Genomic DNA, 13,402 nt, shown 5'->3' with positions numbered 1-13,402 from the left:
GGAGAAGAAACCAACTTACATCAGGTATGTCGATTTAACCTGGATGGCAGAACAAAATTTTGAGTTTCCGTAAGGTATGCAAGCTCAAGGAGCTGTCACTTTTTTGGAATTGAAGGGAAATATTTAACCTGCCTTAGTTAGAGAACTTTGTGCCAACTTCAGATACAAGAATGGCAAGTATTGATCTATGGTTTCTGGAAAGTTATTTGAGCTGAGTGAGGATATTTTCATGAATGTGGGAGGTTTATCCACCAATGATGCTAGCATTGGTAATTGTGACTGGGTCAAGAATTCATTCGATGTTGTTGAGATTTAAAAGTCTTATTTGAGAGGTCCCCATCTGTATATCCAATGAGAATTAACAAAAGATGGCTCATTATCTGTGGAAAATAGACTATTGCACTATCTGATAGCGTACATCTTAGTTCAGAGAAACACGAATCATGGACAACCCATTGTGAATTATTTAAGGTTTACGTATGCTGATAAGGAAAATGTTATGATTAATTGGTCTGAGGAGATTCTGAAGGTCGTGTATAGTGTGTCAACATCACAATCCAAGTTGCTTCCCTATAGCATATTCATTTCGAGGATCATCGATTATCTGCATATTGTTGTGTCTGATACCATAATCATGGAGTCTTCTGATAAAGATCACCTGGTTGGTGAAAGTCTGATCCACAAGATGGGTATTTACAAGTATGGAAATACTTGACAATACCAAGAGGATTATAACACTACTGTGGACTTGGACTTATCTGGAGTTGAGGATCAGGCAGGAACAGATCAGCCTAATGCAGGAACTCAGGGGGAGTCGTCTATAACAGCACTGTGGGTACCACCCTTTGGATTACCTCAGTTAGATGCAATGGAACAAAAGTTGAATAATAGAATGGATTTACATTTTCAGACTTTGAAGGACTCGTATCATACAGATTTGAAGCAATTTGAGGAACGACAGGTCGCCTACATTGATAACCACTATCAGTCTATGAGGAGCTTTGTTCAAAACACTGTTGACACATAGAATGATAGGTTTTGTGCAGAATTTGAGAAGCTGAGAGTCCTCATTCAGGGAGATAGTAGTCTGACCATTCCTGATGACAGAGACCTTCCTCCGCATCCTTAGATTAGACGACCTTAGACCCTAGGTTGCCTTTGGTTTAGTTCTTCTATTGGCTAATTTTCATGTATTTTGTTGGTTTGCACTCTTGAGACATTTTGTTTCTTTGCTTTTGTTTGGATTGTAATAGTTTCCATATACTTTTGCTGAGCACTTATCACTTGATATGCATGATATCAGATTGCGCTTTAATCTTTGCTGATTTTTGTATTATATTGTCTATATCATATGCATATCTATGTCATATATAGTATGAATTATGTTTAATGGTACTTGACCGTGACTGGTTATTCGCATCAATTCTGTTTGATTGAGCCTGTTGTAAACATGTCATAATAATAATGTTTGATCATTCCATGCTTAGTGTGTAATTGTATAACCTTTCATGCCATTAACCTTTTTCATTTACTGTATTCTGTAATTTTAATCGATTAACTCATACTCTTAATCGATTAAATGCGTGTAAACATGTGCACTTGTTCAAGTTTCCTTCAACTGGTTAATTAATTTAATCCCCAAATTTAATTGATTGATTACAGTTTTGATTTATTTTATAACTCTTCTTACTTTTGACTAGATTAACTCGTTTATCTTTTTGATAATGTCAAAAGGGAGAGAAAGATTGCTTTGTTGTTTGATGTGATTTGCAGGTTCTAAATAAATATTCAGCTTTCGTTGTCCAGCTATGCGCTTTAACTTTGAAATTAAAAACCATGCATTCATTCTATAACCATCATCAAGTTATGCATCAAAACAAGGTTTAGTGTGGAGTTTGTCATCATCAAAAAGGGAGAGATTGAAAGTGCAAGTGTCAAAGTGTTGCACTATTAAATTGCCTACATTTTGATGAAGACAAGGATTTATTGATAGCTTGAAGATGACTCAACAAATCAACATGTCATGGACTCAAGGATCTCATATCTAGACTAAGTCTTACATGAGTCACTTTTAGAGTCATAGATATGTGTCTTAGATATTGAGTCTAGGTTAGATAAACCTAGGTGCAATTCTCACAAGTCTTAAAAATAATCAAATCATTTACATGAGACATGTCATCTAGATTATTATATGTTCATGCATTAATCATACATGTTATTTGTGCATCATAGGCATAATATATTGGTAAAACATGTATAGGTGATAAGCATAACATATAGGTAGTTTTCCATTTTATCATTAAACTGAAAAATATGACAGTTAATCGATTAAGTAATGAGTTAATCGATTAAAGTGAAATCAGTTTTAACAGATAACTGAAAAACTGAATTCAGTTATTCTCAACAGTTCTCAACAACCCGTTAATCGATTAAAAGGGCACTTAATCAATTAACTAGGTCTATATAAAGTGTGTTTTTAGGTCTTGCACCATACATCATATCATTCACTTTAGAATTGCTAAGTTGCATATTTTTCGTGCTCATTTGTGTCATTTTAGGCAAAGAGAAATGCATAGTGAGATAGTGAGGGATAGTATCATGTTTAGGTTTTAATTGTGATCTAATTGCATGTGATTAATGTGTTAACATTTGCTATCTTCTTTTACATGATTCTTGCATTTCTTTAGAAGAATTTTAGGATAGAAATTCTCTATTTTCGCACATCAATTAACTCATACATATTCATGCTTAATTGTGCGTCTTGTATAGGTTTTTAGCTGAGATTTAATTGTGATATTTTGAGCTACATTGTGCTTGATAATACTCTGTTTTTTGTACTGTTTTTAGTGTTGTAATAAGGAAAATCGTCTCTTTGTGTCGTACCACCAAAGAGACTCAGTGAGTCTTCACCAAGACTTAGAGGTATTGAGTTTAGAACGTTTATTGGTTGGGACTAGATCGTAAGAAAGGTTTTCTTACGTGATTAGGTGAGTCAAACCAAGAAATTGGGTTCTTGGATTCAAGAAGGGAGCATCTAAGTTTGTGTATTGGAAGTGTGCATGTAAAAATACATTCATTTCAATATTAGTGAAGAAAATCTCCTGTGGTCAGAAGGGGTGACCTGAATGTAGTTTGCAAGTGGACCCGCAAACGAACCATGATAAAATTCCTTGTTGTAGGCTCTTTCTATCCTTAATCTCTTTAATTTCAAGTTGTAATAATTGCCTTATTTTAGCTGATAATTTTGGATACTGTAAAATTGCCATATTGAGTTTAATTATGTTCAAGAATATTTGCTTTATCTGTATCTAATTATCGGTGAGTGGCTGAGCAATAAGCCACTTCACAACTTGCTGCTTTCTGTGAGTTAATTGATTAAGACAGAGTGTTAATTGATTAACTAGGCTTTTTCCAAAATATGGCTTCGATGTAAAAAACGGTCATTGATAACTGCGACACCTATTTAACCCCCTCCCCCTTCTAAGTGTATTATGTCCAGTGATACCTAACAAAACTTATGTTTTTGCAATAAAACAACTTAGAGGATGTGTGTGATTCTCATATAATATACTTGATTTGATGGAGAAGTCTTGTTTCTTGATGAATATACTCTTTTTATCATGTTGATTTCTCCATAATCTACATAATGTTAGTTTCTCTCTCTTAACTCATTTCTTAATAGTATATTAGTAATGGAGATAATGCACTTCTTGGTTAGATAAAGTGAAGAACATATCCTTAATTTATAGGACATGATGAAGTACATCCATCACACAACTTTCTTCATGGAACATAACTTTCCAAGCGGTTAACCCATTTCACATAACCTTTCATATAATATCATATGACTTTTCATATAGTTAAGTTATTTCATATAACTTTACATGTAAGATGACTTTACAATTAGTCAATTTATAACAAAATGATGTTTCTAACATAAATTTGTCAACATGATTTAACTATATTTTCAACTATATGGGACACAATTCTCAAATATGGTAGTGCTACTAAGCACTTGAACTCATGACATGTCAATGGAGACCATAGTGTAATGTGAATCCAAGTTAAGTTACAATAGTTACACTTAATCTCATTCATTTCCTTAAATCCAACATATCAAATGAGTGAAATTTAAAAATTATTTAAGATTTCTTTTTTTCCCTCTCTCATCATTTATTTTACTCATTCGTTTGGTCCGTTGAATTTAAGAAAATGAATGACTGAGATTGAGTGTAACTAGTGTAACTTAACTTGAGTGTAAACAAATCCCTCCTCATCCTTAGAGGATAGATCCGTTGACACCTAACTTAAGTTACAGTAGTTACACTCAATCTCAGTCATTCATTTCCTTAAATTCAATAGACCAAATGGGTGAAATTTAAAAATTATTTAAGATTTCCCTTTTTCTCTCTCTTTAATTATTTCACTTAGTCGTTTGGTCCATTGAATTTAAGAAAATGAATGACTTAGATTGAGTGTAACTAGTATAGCTTAACTTGAGTATAAACATATCCTTATTTATTTATTTATATATATATATATATATATATATATATATCATGATACAATTCATTAAAAACATAACATGATAATGAAAGAATAAAATCTTCAAATTGAACATTAGGGTTCATATAAAATTGAAGGAAACACTTTTCATGGAGAATCACAAATTTCAGAACCTATGCTTTGATATCACTTGTTAGAATTTTCTTCTGATTGGTGAATAATCAATTTTCTATGAATCTTGAATTTCATGATTCTCAAACATATAATAAAAAAAAGATATACACACATATTTGAATTCATGTTCTTAGGTCTACTTCTTTTTGTATGCCTTAAGAGAATTTTGGTATAGTGACCTCAACCAAATCCTGAATTCCTCAAATGGACATTCGTTTTCTCTTTGATGTAGAGAAGAGAAACTAATTGTGATATGATGTGTTGGGATCATAATCACTCATGATGTGTTAGCATATATGGTTCATATTATCCTTTAGGCCAATCATTTAGATATTCATTGATTGAGTTCATATAAGTTATCAATCTTAGAATTCCGACAAGTTGTCAATAGTACATATTAATTAGAAATTCTAAATTTCTAATGTATTAACCAGCGGATATGAAAGTTATTACAGCAGAAGAGAGGTCCAGGATCACATGAACTAGCCAGAAACTCAATCTTAAAGATGAATGGGAAACTAATTTTTTAATATGAGAAAGGGAACGAACTTCGTTTTAATACAGAAGGAAAAAGTTAATATTGGAATACTTGATCTGTAAGGATTGTGTGCTATTTTGTTGTCTAAATCTGTTAATTATCTTAACAATATAGTTAGTGTGTGAGATTTAAGCGCATCGGATATGAACAAAATTATTTGGATATTGTTTCTGTCATGCCTTATTTCTGCCTCAAATTGTAAGGGATGCGTGTGTAGTTTCACTTGTTGGGCTTGACCTCGTATTGTATATTAAAAAACGATAAATTGCATATTGACTAGGGTAAGAGAAAACTATTGAAAAGAAAAATTGTGTATTTTTACACCATTAATTTGTCAGTTTAAAGGTATGCTCACTTTAGAGGATCAGTATTATAACCCCAACTCGATTTCCGGAGAAAATTTGAAGCCCTTGAAACTTAAAGGGCATGGTTGACATTTCAACTTGCATTTTCTTTTCTTTGATGTTTGCCTTGAAAAGCAGTCCTGCATTAAGTATAAGATTTTTTATGAAGTTAAAAAATCGCACTTGTGATGCAAGGTATATTTTTTTTGGTATCACCAAAAAAATTCTGTCACCAAATGGTGTTTCCTCTCCTAATAATTGTCGTTCCTAGAAATCAATTTTTTGACCTTTCAGCCAATCTGAAGATTCAATAGGGCATTACATCACTAGAACAATATCTTGTTGGTTTATGCAAGGTATGTAAACACAGCTATAAACTAGTAGTTGGTAGAAGCGTGTGCTGCTCCACTAGTTTATTCTGTTCTATTTGATTATTCTTTATGTCCATCATTTTAGTCATGTACTTTCCAAGAAAATCAGAAAATTAATCATTTTTATAAAGAGAAGAGAAAAGCTAAAATCATTTACATTCAAGGTGCTTAAGCACAATAACCTGCTAGGGAACTCACCTCACTAAAGCTGATTTTCAGAATTTTCATGCCACCCACATGCAAAGGAAGAAGCTCCTACTACTCTTTATTCAGCCAGCTTGTAGATTGCTTTGTGAAAAAAACCATATGAACTGAGTATTATATAGAATTGAAGTTCTTGAAGCATCACATTCATATGAAAATGAACTGTAATCTCATTCATAAATGGAAATCTAACATTATTATAACAATTACCATGCATACTTCAATGCAATTTGTATGATGAATAAAACATAAACAAGTGAAATTGCTAAGCAGCGGAAATAAAAGCATTTTTTCTTCGCATGGAGAAAACTACAACTATCATTAAAATTTAAAGCAAATCATGATACACAGGCATTGCCATCTTTCACATAGTATGCTCTTAGATTATCCTTTTTGTAGATTTGGGATCTTTAGAAGTTGAAGCAATTCTAGAAATACTTCCAGTCTTCATGATGCTTGATGAACTGCATGACAATGAATCAACAACATGAGAATTGTTGAGCAAAAGAGAGAGCACAGAAGGAAGAGGAATAGAAAATAATTTGGAAGCAATGTTTAATTGTTAAGCTCCCCCTTAAATGTATTTATAAACCCTACAAATAGGGAAGAAAAAATTACACACACATACATATACATACATATAAATGGATGAGACTCCCATAGAGGTCAGCGAATATTAGATGTACACAATCTTACACTCACAAACGATGAAGCTATTTCCAAGATTTGAATCTATGATAGGTCGCAAGGCAAACAACCTTACTGTTGCATCGAGGATCACCCTCTCTCTCTCCATATATATATATATCACAAGGCAAACAACCTTATCGTTGCACCGAGGACCTCTCTCTCTCTATATAAACCCAAAACCCAAGGCCTAGTAATTAGAAAAGTTAATGGGAGAATGATTTGAAATAGTTTATACAAAAACAATAATGATGTGATATGTACCTAACATTCCTCTGGATTGAATTTCTCTTCATTGCTGCAAGATTTTTTACCTCAGGGCTGTATGGAAAAAATTGAAGTCAATTTCAGTTGAGTGTACAAGGTTCAAGATGCATGATCAAAACACAGAATTATACCATACATAATTTAAGTATGGTTGAGGATAAATTGAGTTCTGGTATGTTTTATAATTAATACTTATACCACTCAATATTATTAGGAAGCAGAGGAAGTTTTTAAGTAGTATTTTGCAAAATCCTAACCAAATGTCTCATTTGACATTGAAAAAATACTGACTATCATTTCTTCATGAATCAAACTGTACATGGCTTCATTTTAATATAGAAAAACTACTTGCCTCAAGTAGCACTAAATCTACAGCAACTTATAATAAGCCCCGGTAATCATGTTAATTACAATGATAATCATGTTAATTACAATGAAGACAAAAAAATCCTATTTTAATGTGTGCGGGACTGTTATAGCAGTCTCCAATCCGAGCACAATTTTTTCTGTGAAGAAGTCTTATCCTCAACTTTTTCAGATCACAAGGCAGCAGCAAACTTTCCGTTGGGCCAAGGCTCATCCTCAACTTAGAATATTTTTTTGGGTACAGATCCTCAACTTAAGAATATTGATATGGACAAAAAGAAAACCTTATGAATAATCGTGGCAGAGAAAGAGTTTAGCATGGCAAAAATCTGCGCTTCAGTGACTTAGAGGACCAACATGTTACAGATAAATTGTCTGCATCCTCTATAAAATATTACAATGTTTTCCCAGAGTTATCTTCCCTGCTATGATTCCAGAAGTTGCTGGTTTTCACGGCTCAGAAATAATATCTTGCGAACGTATGTTCCTTCCAACGAAGTGAACTTCGGATTATTCCCTCTTACTCCATTTTATTTCCTGAGCCTAAGACCCTGCTTACTGGTAGCTAAAGTTCATTCTATTATCTGGATGGAAGTCTTGGTTGGACTTGCGATCCATGTCAAATAATCATACAATTATAAAAGAAAAATTACCTCTTCAGGAATTCTATCTTCGCCTTCTTCATTATATTGCTCTTCACATTTGAGACATTGTATCCAGGTCCATTATCTACAACAGGTCCACAAAGATGAAATAACAGAAAAGCATCACATCTAAGATGTACATAACTAAATAACAGTATTAGATGTAGAAGGAGATGAACATAATAAAATAAGAGAGTTACCTCCCCAATATCTTTTTTTGCTTGAAGGTGGAACTTTGGTGCATAGCCTTACTTGCCTACTTTGTTTTTCTATAGAATTACAATTCATGTTAGTTATTTTAAAATAAACAGTTAGCATGAAATATAACTATGCGAGAATTGGTACATTGGCCTACAGTGTATAATGTAAAGCTCATTGGAGAATCAAATTAAAAAAATGTAAGGTTCATCAAATTTAATTAGTAATTAACATTTTTCTGAATAAAACAAGCATGTAGATTACATGGAAAGGAGAAATACCAGAATATAGGAAAATATATTCAGATTAAACAGAGAAAAGGTAAGAAAACTGAAAAGGAAAAAAGATAGGCCAAACTCATACTTGCATCTTCTTTTTTGTATCGTTGCTTGATTCGATCAACAGCTTCATTCTCAGCCTCAGCCACTTCCTTTAACTTCGCCTGTAAGGATGTTATCAAATTAGTTCAGCTGACAATTGGTGTTTTTTTTGGTACTACCAAGGGTATTCCCTCACCCTTATAGGGTAAGCAACTAATCTTTTTCGGGGTGCGTAGCTGCCCCTTCCAGTTGACAATTGGTGATTGATTTTTTGGTAGTTGCGGCAGGATAAGAAAGAAAGAATAGCTACATTCAATTCACCCTTTTATCTATAAAATGTAACTGTCTGAAAAAGAAACATCAAAAACAAAAGTCATAGCAACAAAACAAATAATAAAATTACCTCATACAACTGCATCCATTTAAATGACACTCTTTTTGCTTGCATCCTTCTAATTACTTCATTTGTGCAATTTGTGCCGAACTGCTTTTCAAAGAACCTTTTCCACAGCTTATCGGTCACAGGACTCAGATCACTTCCCTGCTAAGCACATCAAGCAGATTAAATAACTGTTTGAGCCTTGTTATAACTAGTAACTTCATTCATAGTTTAAAAAATACAACCAATCTTACTTCGCTGGCCTTCTCCACATGCATCAACTGGTCAAGTGTGCAGTGCGGCAAGATTCGCTCGAGCAGATACAGTTCAACAGAACCAACATTTCCTAGGTACCTTATATTATCAATCACTTTTTGAACACAAAGATCAACCAAGGATGGCAACTTAGGTGAAGACATTGAACCAACCCTCATGGCAATAACAATGAAGACCTACAAAACATTGAAACAATACAATTTAAAAAATCAAAATCAAAAGCTAACAAAAATTAGCTTATATCTCTGAAATTATTTTTCTCAGTAAGCTAAGCCTTAGATAATTAAGACCATCATTAATTCTTAAGGAAAAAATATCTTCCTTATGAGTACATTGAGAAGTAGTTAAAATCCCCAACACCATGCCCCAAACTGGAACATTAATTTAGTTATCAGTACAAAACAAAAGAATATATATTTTTTTGTATAACCGAGGTATCCCTCATTGGATAATGAAATAATTTTTTTGGGATACATATTGTCCCTTGCAACAAATATACAATGTATGTAATAGAAATTGAATCGTTAACATTTTAACCTATTCAGTGTCCACCTTACATCACTAACCACTTAGACAACAACTTATTGGTAAAAAAAAAAAAAGATTACACTGATCATTTAAATTTATTTATTCACAACATATAAAACATCAAATCAATGACATTCCTCGTTACAGAAATTTTGCCTATCAATCAGAAAGAATAACAAAATTGAGCAGATAAAAAAGTCCAATCAACAGGGCAATTTGCAAACACCAAGAGTCTAATTTTTAATCTAAATAAAAAACTTGAAAAATAAATAAAAAGGGATGGAGGATCATTCAGATCATCAAAACAGGAGTTCAATTCAACATAGATATACAATTGAGCATCAAGAATTTTTCGCTAGGCTTACAGATTTGATTGAAACTCGAAGCGATCGAAACGAAACAAGATCCGAAATAGCGTACGGGAATCTCAGCGAAGCGGAGAGAGAGAGAGATTGTCCTCCTATGGTTTGGAGGACGAATACTTAGGCGCGTGAGATTCACGCGGATGTGTTGAATATTACGCCGTGGGGGTGTTGTCACGAATATAGGTTATCGCGCGTATTATAACAACCTTACATGGTTCTGGCCGGAATGCACCCATAACCTAAATATATTATCTACTATATATTTGAATTATTTTTTTTAAAGAGTCAATGAAGATTGATAAATGGTTAATAATATAACGATAATATAGAATATTTATGGTATTTGTATATGCATCTTTTTCTCTTCTTTTAAATATACTACCACATTAGTCTCACCCACTTTGAAAACATTTAAAAATAGAGTGTAATATCTATATGAGTATTATGAGAAATAGACTGGACAAATCCACCGGTCTAATCACTGATGCTTTCCTCGTTTGAACCTCGCCCTTAACTTGAACTTGAAAGTTATGTCATCTTAAGGTGCAGCTAGATGGAAGGATCTGATTAATGTCCATGAATGATAAATCACAGCATAGATCAAACTGTCAAATCGGAAAAATTGGTCGATGGATGCTCCTATTATACTCGTAGTCTCTGTCGTTTTGTCTGGATCTAATAAGAATGGAATCACGCTCTATAGGATTTTTAAAGTAGGTGATAAAGTGGTCGGGCAACATGAAAATAAAGGTATCGTTTCAATAATTTTGTATAGACAGGATATGTCTTATTTGCAAGATGGAAGGCTCGTTGATATGGTCTTCACGATTGCCCTAATAGTGGGTCACATGTATAGGGCCAACTAGGGTATTGGTCATGGTATAAAAGATATGTTAGAAGCCCGTAAAGGTTATAAAAGATATGTCCCCCTTTTGTGGAAGTAACGACATAATTTCATAGAGTCATTCAGTCTGAATGCTACATAAAAAACATAAGTCACATAAAGGAACAAGAAGACCTAGAATGTAGAAGATTATAACATGAGTGATTCGAGAGATTTGGATTCCTGTGGGAATTAGAATTAATTCTCATTTATCTACTTTTATCCATGTGGGGGTAGGGGGGACGTTTGTATTCGGCTACAAAGTTTCTTTTATACACTATGGGGGTTCTATTTTTTATTCACAAGAATTCTAGGTATCAGTTTATATAGATAATTATGTATTTACAAAATACTGTTTCAATTCATCCTATTTCATCATATCCGAGATGTGATATGGTTCCGAAGGATGAAGTGTCCCAATTCAATAAGATTTTATTCTTCAACAAAAATCCGATAGACTTATTGGTATTAGAGGGACCACACTTGGCTACCCAACATTTACTGTGGGCATGATAACTGGTACACCAGGGCTCAGGATTGCCCATTGTCAATTTTAGGGTTTCTCTGAATTTGAAAGTTATCACTTGGTTAGTTTCCATACCAAGGCTCAATTCAATAGGAATTCTATTTCTTTTATACACCGCAAGGGTTCTATTTTTTTATTAATAGGAATTCTAGGTAGCCGTTTATATAGATAATTATGTATTTACAAAATATTGTCTCAATTCATCCTATTTCATCATATCCAAGACGTGATATGGTTATGAAGGATGAACTGTCCTGTTCCAATAAGATTTTATTCTTGAACAAAAATTCGATAGACTTATTGGTATTGTAGTCTTAACCGAATCAGGGTTGAACTGGAGAAATTCTGGTCTGACCGTGTTAAACTTGGTTCAACCGTATTAACCCGAGAAGTAAATCAGACGGTTCAATTAAAAATTAAAAAAAATAAACATCACTCAAATATTTTGTTTTACTCTGGTCTAAAAAAGATGAACATATGTTAATTCAATATAATTATACATAATTATTAATTATATAAAACTTTATATTTACATATGATCATATATTTCTTGATAAAAATTATTAATTGTGTATAAAATCATTCGGTCAGACCGGATAATATAACTGTTTAAACTAGTTAAACATAATACGAGATCTCTTCATGTTTGACATCCGACTCGGATTTCACAACATTGATCTATACACTGTCAATGTAAAGTTTTATACACTGTTAATAAATCATCTACCTTTCATTGTTATTACTTTTTTTGAGGAAGGGTCAACGATGATTAAAAATCAATATTGAATGATAGAATGACAGTGTATAAAACTTATACAATGTGAGTCATTTATCTTTTTCTCTTAAAATTATGGAGAAAATAAAAATTTAAAATAATACTCAAAAACTTTATCTACCGGAGTTCATAAAACATGCTAAATAATTTGATCAATATTTGATATTTTTAAGGAACATTAGAAAATTTTCATTTTTCACACACTAAATTTATACACTTCAAATTTTAAAGAACCAAAATGGTTATTAATTCAACACTTCAAATTTTAAAAATTTCTTCATGCATATATTTAATCAAGTCAATACATCAAACTAATGAGTTGAATTGTATTTGACTTGAGTTTGACTCATTTATTTAAGAAATTCAATTTTTAATTTATTTTTAACTCGTGTAGTTTATAAACTAAGTTTATTGAATTAAATATGAGTAAAGTTTCAAAAGAATTAACTTAGTTTGATTTGTTAACCTATATTTTCAAATGGTTGATGTGAAATATCAAAGGATCAAGTTACTCTAAGTCTAAGCCTGACTTTACTAAATTAGTTAATATTATCAGTTCAATTAAAAAACATTCATATGTTTATATTAGTTTATTAAGGGTTAGTTTGAGAGTTTGATTTTGTAAGAGAATGAAGTGAAAGAGAATACTTGGGAGCCATAAAATACGCTTGTGAAACACCAAGTTCTCCTCTGTTACCCTTTCAACAACCACTACTTTTACCAGTTGAAACTATTTTTTTGTGCCCTACTTGTGCATAAAGTGTGACTGAGAAATGTGTTGGGTTTGGGCTCACTTCCAATATGGAGAAAGACCTAGTTGGGCAAAGCTCATTTGTCTCACTTAATCTAATAGATAGGGGTCATATGTGGCAAGAGGGTGAAGACAATTTATACAAAAAGAGGCAATTGAAAAGTGTGAGAGAAGATAAGAAAACTCAACCCGCAGGAACTCCGAGCAGCCATGGGAAACTCGCGACTGCGCCTTCGTTCACCGTTGGATCGGGCTAAAATTTGGACAGCAGGTTCACAACTTATAGTACTTCATTCTGAA

General features: G+C 32.7%; 1 protein-coding gene across 3 annotated transcripts; it reads right to left on the bottom strand.

The window, feature by feature from the left end:
* Positions 6,290–10,379, bottom strand: LOC109345894. Of its 3 annotated transcripts, none has more exons than XM_019585153.1 (8): positions 10,168–10,379; positions 9,253–9,450; positions 9,023–9,160; positions 8,657–8,741; positions 8,302–8,370; positions 8,111–8,186; positions 7,089–7,145; positions 6,290–6,601 (listed from the first exon to the last, which is right to left on the bottom strand). In XM_019585153.1, the coding sequence occupies exons 2-8, from the start codon at positions 9,430–9,432 to the stop codon at positions 6,517–6,519; spliced, it is 690 nt and encodes a 229-aa protein (XP_019440698.1). In that variant the 5' UTR covers positions 9,433–9,450; positions 10,168–10,379; the 3' UTR covers positions 6,290–6,516. The 3 variants fall into 3 exon arrangements, with proteins under 3 accessions (XP_019440698.1, XP_019440697.1, XP_019440699.1); XM_019585152.1 differs by having other exon boundaries at positions 9,253–9,446; positions 10,164–10,378; XM_019585154.1 differs by having other exon boundaries at positions 8,663–8,741; positions 9,253–9,446; positions 10,164–10,377.

Source organism: Lupinus angustifolius, chromosome LG04, assembly GCF_001865875.1.
Source record: "Lupinus angustifolius cultivar Tanjil chromosome LG04, LupAngTanjil_v1.0, whole genome shotgun sequence".
Lineage (NCBI taxonomy): Eukaryota > Viridiplantae > Streptophyta > Magnoliopsida > Fabales > Fabaceae > Lupinus > Lupinus angustifolius.
Note: the sequence above shows the minus strand (reverse complement) of the source record. Positions and strands in the feature narration are given on the sequence as shown.